This window comes from Opisthorchis viverrini (genome assembly GCF_000715545.1).
Source record: "Opisthorchis viverrini unplaced genomic scaffold opera_v5_368, whole genome shotgun sequence".
Taxonomy (NCBI): Eukaryota; Metazoa; Platyhelminthes; class Trematoda; order Opisthorchiida; family Opisthorchiidae; genus Opisthorchis; species Opisthorchis viverrini.
In genome coordinates, this window is record NW_008752029.1 from 190696 (window position 1) to 206982 (window position 16287).

Consider the following 16287-nt stretch of genomic DNA (forward strand, 5'->3'; position numbering starts at 1 on the left):
GCTCGGAAACTTTGTTTCGAACCGATCGCGATGCACACAAAGTGGCTAGTCATGGTAGTTAAGCAGTAATTGTCGGTCAATGAGTTTGCGAATCATGTATATGAAACCCGGTGTCCTCAGTGCGCTAACTAGTAAACTGTATTCGGTGCTAAATCAAGCTATGTAAATACAACGTACTGGAAGCCTGTGTGACGTCTGGATCGCCGGTGAATCCAGTGGAATTCTCGAGAATCCGTTTGTGTCGAGTGATATTCATAAACCGTGCAGAGCTGAAACATACTGGCAATTTTTTATCTGGGACGCATTGACTGCGTTTGAAAATAGAGGAGCTGATCTTCCTAGTCCATGCAGGTCAGCGTTATAATATGCCATTCGTTTTGGGTAAGAGCACTAACAACCAAGGACACATCGGTTGCTCTGAGTCCCCCGAACTAAAACGGCAACACATGTTTGCTTACTGCCTTAGCCTGGAATTCGTTCTCTGCGTAGTTCCAGAGTTTGAGGGACCTTTTGATCAACCAGCTAGTGCAGAGGTGTGATCCTTGTTTTCGAAGAGGGATAGCATGACGTAAGCCACCTTTTTTCGCTGGGTTTGACCGCGGAATCATTCGGTTTCTGATTGTCCTCATCATGGTTACTGGTTAATAAGTTTACTCAGCCTTTATTCCTTAATTTGGTTTGATTGCCACTCCCTATGCGTCATTGGATCGGTACTTTTATCGTATAGACTGACAAGGAGAAAAGAAACTTGTTACCATCCTCCGGGAATATATTCTAGTGTGCCGTGCATGATAGATGTTATCAGCAGGTAGCTCTTGATATGTGCCCGCTCTTTTTACGCAGTACGCCTATGTTCATTGATACGATTGCACGGTTTAATCACATCACATACCGCTGGAGCATCATTAATTCCGCCCATCTAGTGGACGCAAAGCAATAGTTTCACATGGCATTTACCGTCTGTCTGGCGAAAAAACGGTTAATGCTTCCAAATCACAGGCGTCCGACACTCAAAAGATAGTTGTTACGTTGGGAGTTCCAGTGGACGTTTTTATAGAAAACAGAAAACTTGGGTACTCTGTGGAGCGAATGGCGTTTTAGCGGAAGCGCAGTGTATTTAGCGTTGTTCAGTTTTTTTTATAAAGCAACTCCAGTTCTTCGACGTATCTTGCATCGAACCAGTACCCCCATTGTAAGGGGTTGCATTTTGTCCAACGCTGTTGTTCAGTTTGGAATATGTTAGGTGTGCTGGAAAACGAAGCAACTGTTTTTCGTATAGATCGCCGGTATTTTTCCGATTATGCACATCGTAAAATCGTTTCGAATGTGTGGTCCTTTCGGCCTATCGCAAATGTTATGTAAAGTTTTTTGTCGTTGGATGGTTGTAAGTATGTGCGCTACTCCGCGCTTACTCAGCGGCTCTATGTAGCCCTGGTTTTTCCCAAAAGTCGATCCTTTTTTGGTTCCTGTTTTACAGGTGTTTTCAGCGTTCCCGTAACTTCAATTTTTGTTTTTTAGATTGCTGCAACTCACATGGAGGGCCTGAGTACCAGTCTTGTGGGCTACTTGATCATCGCTGGCTTCCTCATTTCGCTCCACTGTGTGCTCAAACTGTTCGGTTTACAAAGGTGGGTTCTGTTTCCCCCACTTGTTTAAATACTTTGAGTGAATGAGAGAGATCTTTGACTCATTAAATGCAAATAGATAATTTGGTCTTTTCTTGTTTTACCAACAGTTTTTGTTGCAGAAAATGTTTTTCGAGTGGGAGAGACTTATTGCACACAAGGTGTGAACAAGTTTCAAACAACTCCAGATCCTATACTTTGGATGACTGACTCGAGGGTCATATAGGACTTAAAGCAATAATACTATAGGTTGGATCCATATGCTGGTGTTTACAACCGTTCGAATCCGACCTCTGCCTCTCGACTTTCCCTGTCTAGGCTTGGACGACCTGGCAGTATCCCAGCCCTCGTGCTTTCTTAAGATAGCATGGCAGCTAGGCACCGAATGGGTGCTACAGCTGAACGATATACAGCTGTCACCGAGTCATACATATTGTGTTTGCTTTCAACTGAACACTTTTGTCGAACGTTATACGGTGCTCGGGAACTTTATACACGATTTTTCTGAACTTCAAGCTACTTTTTCAGGTGATATCTATCATAGCCCCAATTCGTGCACGACGTTTTCGTAGTATCCTCTTTTTTTCTCACAAGCCAGTCAATAATATTGAAGTCCGCTCACTGAATGTTGTATCTGTATCCACGAAAGTTCCTGCGAACGGACGTCTGGGCATACAGCCTTTAAAAGCTAGTTTGTTTTATCACTATATCAGATTTAGATACCCAAGTAACGTACTAACTTTCGATTCACATATCAGTTTACCACTTCAACTGAGCTTCCGTTTGCCTACTTTACGAGACCACTTGATTGAGTCTCTCCGCCTAAGAGCTCGTGCTGACAATAATTGATTGTCAGGAACTACGCCTGACTGATTTTTTCAATACGCTGTTGATGGTGTCGCAGTCAACAACGCACCTGCACACAATCCGATTACTAGCCTATCATATGTTGCGCGTCAGTTTTATTCCCACAATTATATTTCCCTTCGCATTTCTTCCCCGAATCAATGTCTACATTTGCCTATCCTCTGTTCAGTTTGTTTGTTTTTGTCCCCTCCAACAGCTTGCCATAAATCTTACCCGGCTGCTTTGACGACACTTAAGTTTTAGAGGGTGGCTGAATGCATTTCTTCATGTTTTACACGTTTGCTGAAATTTAGTATAGGTTACCTATGTACTTCTCCGTCACGCTGCATGTTTTTGTTTTAAGATGTCTTGGTAAGACTCAAATATTACTCAACTTGAGGTTGAGGTGTCTTCAAGAGAACTCAGTCTATACACACACACAATTACCTCTCAATACGCCTTGCTTATGCTTGATGGTTTTGCGATGTTCTTATAAGGGTTAGATACATGGAGGGTAAATAGTGACAAAAATCACGTTGATCGATTCAAATAAAGTGGACACGCAGATAAACCGTTGTGCCGGCTTTTTGGAGGAACGCAGGCACATCAGAGAGGAAGTGAAATTTTTTACTGTGACACCGAGGTCCTTATACCGGCTAACAATGATGATGAAGCACGTACCATAAAGCTGAACCCTAGTTTTGGACTGTTTGTTTTCGGGTAGAAGAACATACCGTTGTTCTGAAGCCAGTAAAAACTGACGTCGGTCCCTTTCCGGAGAGTTGTCTGGTCTCTGGACCACACTTTGAGGCCATCCGCGATTAGAAATACTAAAGAGCCTGTAGGGAGGATAAATGGGTTTGCTCACAAATGCGATGAAGAGGGTGGAGCCACTGACCAACTCTTACAGGAATACATCACTGATCTGGGATTCGAAAGAGGGACATCCTTTCCATCCTATCAGAAGGCACCTAATGGTACAAAAACTCTGTTGGAGATAATGAGGCGGTCTCACAAGATTTTGCGGTATCGCGTCACAGCCCTGGAACAGCTCACCGCTATCAAACTACACATCTGAGTCCTTGTCGCACCTGGCGAAGAAACGTCTTTGACAAAATTACTAATTTAGATAATAATTCAATCCATCAACTACATCAGCCAGCAACCTTCCATCTCAGAAGACGAACGGGTTGAGATTTTCGAAATCCGACTACATCTTGATCAAAAGTGTTTATGTCCTTGAAAATTCGTTTGTATGATGTATTTTGCCATATCCTGGAGTTCAACCCATCTGTCTAACTTTTTCAGACCCAGCTATTGGTTCGGACTGGGCTATGTCTACCTGAAGGTTGCCTTGATATCCCTATTCGAAGTCGGCATATTTCCAATCCTATGTGGCTTCTGGATCGATGCGTGCACTCTGGTAAGAAGTTGGCGTTTTTCCTTTTTAGACTGTTTTTACAAGCTTTACATGCGTCTTTAGCTAGTCTAGTTTCTGACCTCAAAGGACTATCGACTTTCGTCACGAATTTCCCATTCACTCAGCATGACGGTTCTACTTCATGAAAGAACTTTATTTAACGAGCTGCCATTGTTTTTGTTACACTGTTATCCAAGCTGTTTTGGTTGCACGGCATGCTGCGGTAAATTCCGACTGTCCAATTTTTAAGGCTCCTAATGAATCAGTTTGTAGTGGTTATACCAGATTTTAACTTGGCCTTCCTAATAAAGAACAATTTTTTAGACTTTTATGTGGTGACGTTGTCGAAACAATAACACAGAATGCATGTTGTGGGTAAGTGCATTTTATGTCGTTGCTACGCAGGTTGTTTCTCGTCCATTGCTCGAGGAAAAGAGTATCTGAATAACTCCGGGGACAGAACTAGTCCACTACAATGTGAGAGATATGTTTGTATCACTCTGGAGTGATCGTCCAGAGGGACTAACCAGAAGCAATCGCTTCTGTGGAGTGATCTTTTTCAAGAGGACTCTGGGAAATGCCTAGACAAACCGGCTGAACTTAGTCTGTCGTGAGGCGGGCTTTCTAGAGAAGGACAGTTATATTTTCCAGAACTCCCCCGTTAGTGTGGTTTTCGTGAAATATTTAGGGGCTGTTTGATGTACGAAACAGATGATGGGTGCATGCCGTCCTCATCGGCAGAATAACAGCATGTTCGGTTCCTCTAAAGCGGAAAGAAACAACTTTCGGAACTCAATGACAACATGCCTTGCGGAGCGCAACCCAAATGGACGGAGGAACTAGTAGTAGTAGGGGAATAAGGATCGATAGTATCAGGAAGGTCAAATTTCTGAAAGTAGCCACTGAATGCCCGAAATCCACTGAGACCCTCAGCTCCGCTGGACGCTGACCAGACAGACAACGCCCCCACAATATGGAGAGCGTCACAGCCTTGTATCATACCCGGACAGCGCAAGTCAGCTTTGATCAAGGTCAGACAACGCCTCCGCAATATGCATTGCGTCACAGCCTTGTACCAAAGCCAGACCGCGTGCGTCAGCATTGGACCAAGTTCAGACGGTATCCCTCCAATAAGTGGCTTTAGACCGTTCTATTTTCGCACTCGCACGCACTCATGCTCTCGCACTCGCTTGTTCGGGATGATAATGAAAACTCATGACCCACTGCATCCGTTTTTATAAAATAAACATGTCAATGAGTGTTATGTTTTTTGAGAAGTTGAAAATCAGTAACATGGAGTTTTTAACGAATTGCTGTTGTTTGAATATCGATACAAGAGCAATAAGTATGAGACGTGTCGAGAAAGTGTGAAAAAATGGCGGAGACCGACGAATAAATCTTGGCGCAAACCACACTTTGGAAACAGAAACGTTCGGGTGTAGTTAGGGATTCGATGCTGCTTGGAGTCACAGTTACGGATGATAAGACCCCCGTGAAATACAAGGTGAATGGTGTTACACTCCCGTGTTGGCGTAATAAATGAGACGCAACAGCCTATCCTTAGGTTTCGCAACCCCTAGTGGTCGTACCGGTCAGGCGTGGATTCTGGTTGATTACAACTTGGCTGACGTCCTTTTTATCCACGGAACTTCGTTTGAGAGCACACTGTAATGAAATTAACTCCACAGCGATTCAGCAAACTATCATTGCTGCTTCACGCGTAATTTGCCAGCTAACGGAAACTAACGCTTGCCAACCTGTGTCAGAAGCAACCACACAACTAATTTGTTAAACGATTAAATCGAATCCGAAAAGCAGCCCCATTATACGTGCATCACGTGTTAACTTTAGGTCACCATTCCACGACTCAGTGTGAGTCGATACCGACTGATTACCTAGCACCCGTGTTTTCCTGAATTACGTGGAAATAAATATTGACGAAGGGATGCCTGGATAGTGAATTTTTCAACCGAGATGCTGAAAAATCCTCAATGGGTGTTCGGTATCTGTCATCAATCAATTAAGCAAAAACGAAGTCGAGGTCTACTCTGCTTAATTTAAACAGAGCTAGGTGATCATTTCTATTTACCATTCGAGAGTGCATCTTTTAGTCTAATGGATGCAACTACAGGTGTGAAGTTGTTTGTCACATGCCGGCTACGCATGCAGTCCTCTTCAGTTATCAACCGTAACTTTCGGTACTCCACAAAGTAAAATGATTTCAAGTAGATCATAAGGTTGACGGAAACTCGGGGACTGCGCCTACCTGATGAGCCCGAACTGGAAGGGCGAAACCGGTCGTGGGCTGTCGATGGATTTTCAGCAACCTTGTGAGTAGTTTCCTTTATGAAAATGATTTGAACAAACTTTAACATCTATACTCTGAGATTTCCTTCCATTTGTGAGAACACTAGAAGCAATATCTGTTCCTACTATGCCGGTGATCAATAAATCAAAGGAGCCAGTGACATGTTTAATGGCTCTTAGGTTGTTTTTCCTCATTTGATCCACGACTGTCTACGTAGACCTATAGTAAACCAGAAAAGGAAGGTGCTGCTGTGCGAGAAGGACTTAGTAAATTGATTTGTACGTACCGACCTCTATGATGACATTGGGACGAGTCTACCATACATGTTTCGCTGCTAGTTATGGTTTTTCAGACATTCAAAACCTCTTAGCTAGCAAATAAGCAAGTGATCTCGAACGGCACGATTTGTTAAGGGCTTATGTTACTCGTTCTTATTGTGATGTCAGTTGCACAGCTTATTACGTTTGATACATTCAGTATAATATGTATAGAGCAGCATATTGCTATCCCTCTCTCCTTGGTATTCTCTCCCTGGCTTTCGGATGTGGCGTGGATTCTTAAACAATCCTCTCTCACTTTGGTTCACGCAATTTTGAGTGGTTATATGTCGGAATTCGGGGGGTAAACAACTGCCTTGCTAAATGTAACACCCAACGATTAAGTATAACAACGGTACTGCCTCATCTCCTTTCCCAGTCTGATCCTCGCAAGCTAGCGTTTTCAGCAAAAGAACCACCACTGGTGTATAAAGTGCATTAATCGCTCAAAACCGGGTCAAAACCACATACAGTTTTTAAATTGTATACGGCGACATCATTCTGCAAATTCGGAAAACTGGATGCGTTACTAGTAGCTCAGTTTGTGAAGTTTGGTAATTTTGTTGCAAACAATTCACTATCCATCAATCCCTAATTTGTGTATAATGAATGTCTCCACGGAGCGTTTATGATGGTTTTGTGTGTCACCTCGTCATTCTGTCAATCAATGCGCCGTTCTGCATTCACTGGTTTCACGTGACCGTCTTGCCGATGTGTACTTACCTGCTGGTTCCACAACGGACTTTGAACAGCAAAAATCCAACGGGGATATGTGCTGTCTCGCAAACGATGGTCCTTGTATCTTCGGTTTGGGACCTTCTGTCAAGCAAGAGGGAATATTTCTTTTGATCCACAGTAAACCATTCTAAATAGATATTTACTTGTTCTTTCACCTTGTTAGCTTTTTCAAACTACCCTTAGCGCACGAGTATTACCCAACCGAGTCAAGTCTATAGCAAGCTTTCATGAGCGTACATCGAACATACCATCCCATACCTACACGGAAGACATTTTACATACGTGTTGGTTGGAAACGGAGGGATACGGAGCGCAGTGAGAATTAGGAGAACTTTTCACTCAGGTAGAATACCATGCAAGAATTGGTCGGAACGCGTGTTATGAATAGGATAGCTACTGCATCTTAGGTCATCGGCAGTCTTAGTCTTAACTTAAATGATTTTAAAAGTTGACAGACGGTAGGAAACACATATGTCGTAGGTGGGCACAAGGAGAAGCCAGCTAGAGCGTCAGTGGTGCGACTGATTCGTGTTATCTCGAGGCGTTGTTTCCGGTTCCCTTCCTCTTGAAGATAGGAGGAACTGTTTGAAGACCATAGATTCTCAAGGGTACCTTAGGGTGTTTGTGAAAATTCATACTCTTGAACGTGTTCATAAGAGTGGTGAATGAGCCTTCTTGGATGGCGAACCACACGACCTAGTGATCCTGAATTTGTAATATTCACTCTCTTTCTGTCTCTCTCTTAGAGACCAAAATATCAGCTTATGTGAATGGTGCCTACTATGGACCAATTGTATCACGCATTCTCTGTAACCAGTGTGACATCAAAGCACCATATTCTCTTTACTAACGAGCGAAATAGGTGCGATCATTTGACGTCTGTGTGCAACATCTGTAGCTTCAAACGTGCTAAGTTTTGTGAACTCGTTCCGCCGACATATGTCCTGTCAACCTGACAGTTCTGAGTAGTTAGCAACTGACAGACAGTGTTTTGGTGTTTGGTACTCACCGCTAACGTTAACTTATGTCTGAAATTAGCCATTTTGCCATGGACGAGCTAGCACAAACCTATAGGTTCAGCTCGCAGACTACTCTGTGAAACCAAAGAACATAACCAGGATTTTCGGGCCTATGCATTGTGGGGCTGCCGAATTCGGCAGATTTCCTCGCCCTCTTCCGCATAACATGGACTGCACAGGTTGTCCACTTTCTGAGCTGAAGTGGGTGCGAAACATGCAGCGGGTTGTTTTTCTGAGATTGAGCTGTCGTCCTGTCCTGTTCATATGAGACTAAAATTATCAGTAAATATCTTCTCAAGTGAGCATTATGTGGACGAAAATCACGGTGGCATCGAGCACAACGGACTACATCAGGTCGCCAGCTTCACTAACTCTACCATTTAGCTGAGTTCGAAATTCGTCTGCCAGCCAGAGTACTGTTTAGGCTTTGATTTTACCAGATTCCAGAGAAATCGTTTATTAGCAAACACCAACTAAGCAGTAACAATCTATTTTACAGGAAACTAAACGTCTCATATGCACGTCGATTTTAAAAACTGAATATTCTCACGCATCTCTTTGAATTTTCATGGATATTCATTGACTATTACACAATTGTAAGCTGAACACTGCAAGGCAGTTCCACGAGTTCCGTAATAAACTTCATCTTCCATGAGATACGGGGCGGGGCTTCGAAGCGACCGCATACTGCTCGCGTGCCTCCTCAGTAGTATACGCCGTCACACTAGTGGCATGACAGTAACACAACGTTTTGTGGTGAATAGTGCTGCAATTACTGTCGTTCATGCTGTGTGACTGTTCGCACTAATCTCTTCCGGCGAATTCTAATCGAGTATCAAACAAATCAAGCTAAATCGATGGAGCTCATAACTAATCGGAGAATCAAGCAACCAACTGTTGGTTCAGTGCCGCGAGTCCAATCAGCAGGATCGAATTCCCGGCATTGGAGAACAACTTTTCACGGTCCGATATTAGACGACATGGTCTTATACTTGTATAGTCCCCGTGTGAAAGCATAAGTGCATCGGTATTTCAGTTTCCATTTGCCATTAGAAAATAAGATTCCCGCCGGATCAAGCGGATATCATTGCATCTTTGTTGTGTGATTGTTATATTTTTGTGCAATCAACCATGTGCCGTGTCATTTCAAAGTTGGCACCTGACTAAAACAACACATGATAGCCTATTGCACATCCACGGATGGTATGTATCTCTACGCGAGTGATCTGAATTGTTGTTTGATAATCACTCGGCGAATCCTGTGCGGTCATCAACTCTATCCGAATTTTGTTGTGTTATGGATGTCGGTGAATCACCTTCAAGGAACCATGATTGAACTTGAACTTACACCATCCATAATAGTGGTCTTCTTAGTTCTAGCCAGTTTTTTTCAGCAATGCGCTATCATCAGGTCCCGTTTCGTTTGTCTCTGATCCAGTCTCTCTTCAATGCCAGTCTGGCGAATCGTGTCAGTGTGTTCCACTATGCTCCGGTGGCCTTCACCTTCATTCATTGGGCTGTTGGTATGCTGTACGTATTCTACATGGCCTCGTTACTCCTGCTTACCCGGAGTGTTGTGAGACCCGGTGTTTTGCGGTTCGTGCGTCTGTTCAACGATGCCGACTACAAACCGATTCATGACGTGAGTTTTGCAGTTTTACAACACTTACGCTTTCTTTTACCATAAATTGGCCTCAATAGTCGGACCCTTTTAGTTTATTGAGAATTCTTTGTCAGTCCCAGTTTTAGCTACAGGGATTCCAACGTTAGTCTGTTACTGAATTTCAGCAAAACTTAGCGCGTCACGTGACGCTGTTTTCACTGCGGGGCTCAAGCTCATACGCACATCTCGCAAACCAGATCGATCATCAATACTTGCTCCGACTTCCTTGACACTTCCCTGATTATCACCTCGACCTAAGTTTCCGGTTGTATTATGAATAGACTAAGGATGAAAAATGTTCGTTTCCCTTTGGTTGTAAATGAGTTTCCATACCTAACATATTCTCATCTAGTATTCCAGTATCGCTCTTTTACGCGGAAAACCCCCAGGGTGCATCTCCGGTTTGCACTTTCTACCTTCTTTCATCAGCTAGCACTTTCCTCGAATTCTTGCTATTTATATCAGATGTAAGGTTTGAAGTTTTAATAGTAAACGCACAAACCACGTTCGAATAGCGAATTGCGCCGGGCCACCAAAGTTTTCTGAAGACAAATACTCGTATGGATGTTTTTTTATATCTGACCACCAGCGCAGTTCCTTGAAAACCGTCTAGGCGCGTCAGTTGGATTGCGGCAATATTCATAGGAGTGGGTTGCGCCGATTGAGAGCATGAAGATCGTCGCCGACAGCGCAACACCGTATCTGAGTTGGCTGCGTAACTTGACAAACACATTCGCCGGATTGCCAACACGCCTGAGCTTTGGTAAATGACATGATATCAGTGGAGATCGCTAATCGTAGCTTTGCGCTGACCAATTGTCCCTCAGTAGTCCTGCGTTTCCAGGTGGTAGTTGCTGTTGCACTACCTGCCAATGGACTATTTTAGAGCCAGACTGACCACACAGCCTTTGGAACCTGGTGGTGAGGTATTCAGGTCCACTAACGTCGATTGGGATCATACTCTCGTCCGGTGAAAAACTCCTACAATTTCATCCGGGGAAACCGAAGACTTAAGCTCCTCGCTTAGTCACTGAAAAACCTTCTCACCAAACTAGTCTGTGTGAAGACATGACTCACAAATGGGACAGGATAGGTACAGCCATCCACGTGGTAGGAAACCTTGCATTTGCTTTTTCTGGAAGCCGACCAAATAAGCTCCTCGAGGTGAAACATAGTATCCCTTCAACTACTGAGAATAATTCAGCTAGACGGACTGTTAGACGTCAGCTCAAGCACAGCCTTCGTTCGGGTGAAGAAAACTTGTGACTTACTCCGGTTGTGACACGGTTACCAGCCTAAGTAACACGATATTAGGCCTAATCACGTTTGATGCTAGTCCAAGGGGACCAGGTAGGAGGGTCATTGACCACATCTTCACATGACGCCAAATGTCTGAGCAGCGCCACACACCTCCGATCAGTTGGGGCTGTTTTTTCCTGAATTCAATGGATCCTCCAGCTCCATCGATAATTTGACGTATCTAGACCTACTTGCCCAACGAGGAATGCCCTCGAATGCCCTCTGGACATTCTCCGTGATGTGTATTTTCAAACTTCTGGCCGTGCTGAGGTTTACAATGAGCTGTGAAGGATCCACCAGCCGAATGGGGCATGCCCTCTACAGTCTCCTCATCGACACCGTGTCCTCGAATATGGGTATCAAAACCGTGTATGAAAAGTCGGTAGACTTAAATTATGAGGGTGACATTGTTCTGCGTTTATCCAGAACAACTTCGAGCGCCTCTTTGGATTATAAGTGGCGTGTTCAGTGGCTGCAAAGCGCATGCCAAAGAACTTGGATCAGTTCATCCAAAAGCACCTGTGCTTTGTCACCTTTCTAAGAGGGGGCGATGTCCTCTGCTTATTACAGATTGATGGGTTTTGCGAGCAGCTATTTGAACATCGGGTTTTCGAAGACCTTTCAACGTTAGTCTCATTATTTCATCGATCACGAAATTGACTGGGGATGGAGAGTAACATCCGTGTCGGAGAGCACTTTATGTACAGAAGCTTTTGGAGAGTTCCCCCGTGTACCCACAGACACCCGGAATCCTGATAATACAAACGACACATTATATTCACAAATTTACAGGAGACTCTTAGCTGAGCAGGCGGGCTAAGATGAACACACTGGTCAAATGAATCAAATGTGCCGTGCATACTGAATCGCCGTGTTAGCAGTCCTGTTCTGTGGTTGTACAACTTTGCTCCTCTGATCTGAACACTTCAAACGTCTTTAGATAACTGGCCACCGTTTTCATTCTTGTATAGTAGACGCCAAGTGTGTACTTAATGACATTGTCTGGGTTGGCTCGAGCAGCAGATAAGGCTTATCAGGCTAAAGTGGTCGGATTATACACTACGTGTGCCCGATCACCGACAAAAGATAATATTGTTTTCCACTCAAAAATCGCTGTCGACAGATAGTTCGCGGAGGACAGGCTATGAAGTTGCAATTGGAAATTGAAACGGCAACATTCAGGTTGGGCGCTGTGGGATTTTTGCGCCCGGGTAGATTCCACGTGATTCTCCTTGCACTTCAGGACACAGAACGTAGCCGATCCCTTTGCTGAGGTTGCTGTCGTTTTTTAGTCCGACCACCTGACTAACACTTACCGGCTGTTGTGTGGTGAGCTTTTGTTGGGCGAATTGAGGTGAGTGTGTCGACGGTGGCCTGCTTCAGCTTAATGCTCAGACCTTCCTTCAGGACATTTTCTCTGGAGACAGGTCGTTTTTCCTGTAAGCCCCCAACCCTCCCCTCCTTTTTCATCATTTACTACGATCTCTGTCCATGATTGCATGGCCCCACTATCCACCACTGTTGTAATGATGATGGTGAGTGTAATTTTTTGGCCCACAACGGTTGTTCTCAAATTTGGTTGAACTTCGAAATCTTTTTTGTCGATAGCTATAATTTACAATTTTCTTTTATTTCAGATGATCATGCAACCTCTACATATCTATACCCAACGCCTGATTGCAACATTCGTAAGTTTCCCTCATCCGTTTACCAGTCTACCGGTTCGAAAACTCACCTACCTAGTTATCTGCTCAACTTTTTCTCGCTGTCTACTTTTCTTGTTCAGTCCATCTGGGGGATTCTTATCGTGTTCATGCTTTGGGTGCCCATTGAAGCTGTTCGACGTGTGCTTCCAGGATTTTTACCGTTTCAACTCGCAGTGGCGCAGTGAGTTTCAGACATCTCTATCATGTGTTCGGTTTTCCCGCTATTCTTTATACGCTCGGTTTTTTACCGGTTCTGATTCTCTTCTTGTGACCCACAACTCAATGTGAGTTTGTAAACTATTCGAAGTTTGTTCATAATCAAAACTTGATCAACGCGCTTCCACTCTCAGAAACCTTACTTTAAGCACTGATGAGTGTCTGAGAAATTGACCTTGTCTCAGTTCATTGGAAAACGTCCCCGACAAACACCCCGGGTAGCCCGTACGACTGAGTTGTCTTACTTTTTAGGTGTATGTGCCTCTATTAAACCAAAGGGTTTAGTAAGGACGAATTTTGTCGGTTTGACGAGAACGACAGGAGGTTGAAACTTCCGCCGCTCATATCTTGTTATCTTACTGATCCAGTCACCTTTAACTGATGAGGTTTAGAGGTTTTCGGCTTGTCTCTGCGGTTTCGTTTTGCAGGCTGAATCGGCATGGCATAGTTGCGTGAAACTTCCGGTGGAACTTGAGCACTCTCGAAGAAATATCGACTTTCACCAAATGTTGCTGAAGTAGCATATACTGCGCCACCCAACACCCACAGTATATGTGCGTGCTATATTACGTCATCGGAGCCGTTGCACAGGAACGATGATGGGGTCTCTTACGTGTGGCTAAGTGAACCAAAGCCTGCAACGATTAATAACGGTTAAATTGATTAGTCATCTTAGGTTGCGAATGCTTCGGTTGCTCATATTAGTCCTAAAACAGTTATTCAACGACCGTTAGTTATCAGTTTCCACGATTTAGCCTTACGTTTGGTTAGCAATGTTGTGGAATGTAGGTTTGAGGTTTGGTTCTTTAGATCGTAAATGGCTCATCAACTTACATCACTAAAAGCTACTTCTCTCTAAATTTGCGTGTGTCAACACTTGAGAAATCCAGTCCTATGATCCTCTTCTAAAATTTCCTTTTGTTTTCATCACATATGTCGGAACATGAGGAATGGTGATGGGTTGCACCAGTACGCTTCACCCTTGGGTCAACACTCGACTGGCCCTCATGCTTACGGGTCGTTTTATATTGCACCTGACTTGCGTTACATCAGCAAACAAAGACCGGCCCCCAGTTCAGCTACTCATTCCACGATAGCTTACCTCTAGGCTTGCATATATTCAGATTTGTCTTCATTCAACGCATCATTTTGCTCAAAGTTGTCGTTCCGATTTTGCATTATGTTCTCGTGTATTTGTGACTTTCAGTGAAAACCCACTGGACTATTCGGTGGAGATCATACTTGTGCAAGTAGTTCTTCCATTTCTACTGGATGTACAAGCCAAAGCTGCCGTACGGCAATTCCTACGCCTTTGGTGTATTTGCGTGGGCATCATACTGGGCATGCGTAGCTATCTGGTTGGAGATGTTCCTTTTAAGCCCGGAGTAAGTTGAATGTCTGCCTGCATGGACCTTCCTCGACCCCCGCAAAGCTTTGAGACTACCACTGACACAATCAAATATTCGCCTTATCACGTTTTAAAATCGTATGATACTCATGAATTTCTCTTTTCTTCTTATCTAAACCATCTGAACTCAGGAGAAGAAAATAGCAATAATCCTGACAGCTTTATCATAGTTAATTCTTTGTTCTGATTAGCACAGAAACTCTTACCAATAATCCTTTGACAGGTTAACTTAGGATAGAGGTATGTTTTGACCTCACTACAACTGGAAACCTTGTTGATTTCTTATTGTATTGACCGACGTTACTTTCCTTTAGGTCAGCAGACCACCAGGCAACCGCGATTATCGAGTGCGGAATCTTATCGTAACGTGTGCTTTTCAAGGCTACCATCTTAGGTACCCATGCACCTGACTATGTGCTCGTTCACCTGTTTTCAGATAGCTCAGCACATTTACGATATTATGTTTTAAATAAGCACAAGAACTAGGAACGCATACAGATTCCGCTACCGCCTATGTGTATTGCGGAATGCAAATGAGTTTTTCACTTCGGCTGCCTACAGCTACTCACTACTTTTCGCACTTAGATGTTGTGTGGCTTAACCATTAAAGATTTTATGGTTGAAATTCATGCGCTCCAACGAATAGAGCTGGATCAGCCGAAGGGATCAACTCTCTGTGCAATTCCAAACAATCGGACATTCGGCACTTATGTTTTTCCAACGGTCGCCCGTCAACAGAGATCTGTCTCTTTAGCATTTTGCCCCTATCTATTTGTATGGAACAGGAGTTAGTCATACGAGCAAAGAATTGAGATCAGTTAGTTCAAGGGCTGTTTGCACCATGAAGGCTCTATTTAACGTCACTTGTTCAGGTTGGGAGTACGTTGGGCCGAGCCCGGTTGTGTATCCAATTGACGAACGTCACTTTTCTATATTTGATCACCGCATACACATTGCAATTATGATATATATATATATATGGAAATCCTACAATTCGCCTTTCTCCTCTACAGGACTGGATCGTCACATTCAAATAGCAAAAAGATATATATATATTCTGGGAAATCCTACAATTCGCCTTTCTCCTCTACAGGACTGGATCGTCAATGAAGATGGTTCCGAAACTCCTTTTAGTTCTTCGGGTTCTCCATCCGGAAGCGGACAATCAGCAAGTTCCCAGTCCAATGCCCATCAGAGTTCCTCCCCTCTTGCAACTCGAGGTACCCCGGTCCCCGCTGCTGAAGACCCGATGCATGGTCAGCCTGAACCTGAGCCAGAGCCAGCTGGTCCACAGGCCCCGGACGATCGGGATGACATGGGTGATGCCTTCCCTCGTTACGTGCCGTACAAGCGACCTAGACTGTTTCGTCTACGCCTTGTGGCTCTCTGCTTCTTTGTGATATTCAGTCTGATGTTACTGAGCTCAGCCTTGCTTATTGTCCCGGTTGCAATAGGCCGTCTCACATTCGCCTTGTTCAATACTCGCACCAATCCACGGCATGATGCTGTTGCTCTGGTTACCGGGGTCACCGTCCTTGGACTTTTGTTTCGGTTGTCACTTTGGTGAGTTAAACGTGTACATGCGTGTAGTCGCTGCGTATGTAACTTAATTGGTGTAGTATTTACTCTCAAACTGAAGAAATTAACCTTGTGTTCGCATTGATACTGCCTACATGTTTTGTTGTTTACACTTTCCACTTTGGAACAACACCTTGGTTGCTG

At 44.0% G+C, this 16287-nt stretch overlaps 1 protein-coding gene across 1 annotated transcript in view; it reads left to right on the top strand.

Annotated features, from left to right (window-relative positions):
* T265_10467 (hypothetical protein) overlaps positions 1-16287 on the top strand; it is a gene marked incomplete at both ends in the record, with an annotated part of 33133 nt that overhangs the window by 11403 nt on the left and 5443 nt on the right. The window contains 7 exons of the mRNA XM_009176846.1: positions 1519-1628; positions 3780-3894; positions 9712-9915; positions 12873-12923; positions 13022-13122; positions 14365-14542; positions 15659-16128. Of these exons, the coding sequence (XP_009175110.1) occupies positions 1519-1628; positions 3780-3894; positions 9712-9915; positions 12873-12923; positions 13022-13122; positions 14365-14542; positions 15659-16128 (1229 nt within the window). The remainder of the gene's footprint in view (positions 1-1518; positions 1629-3779; positions 3895-9711; positions 9916-12872; positions 12924-13021; positions 13123-14364; positions 14543-15658; positions 16129-16287) is intronic.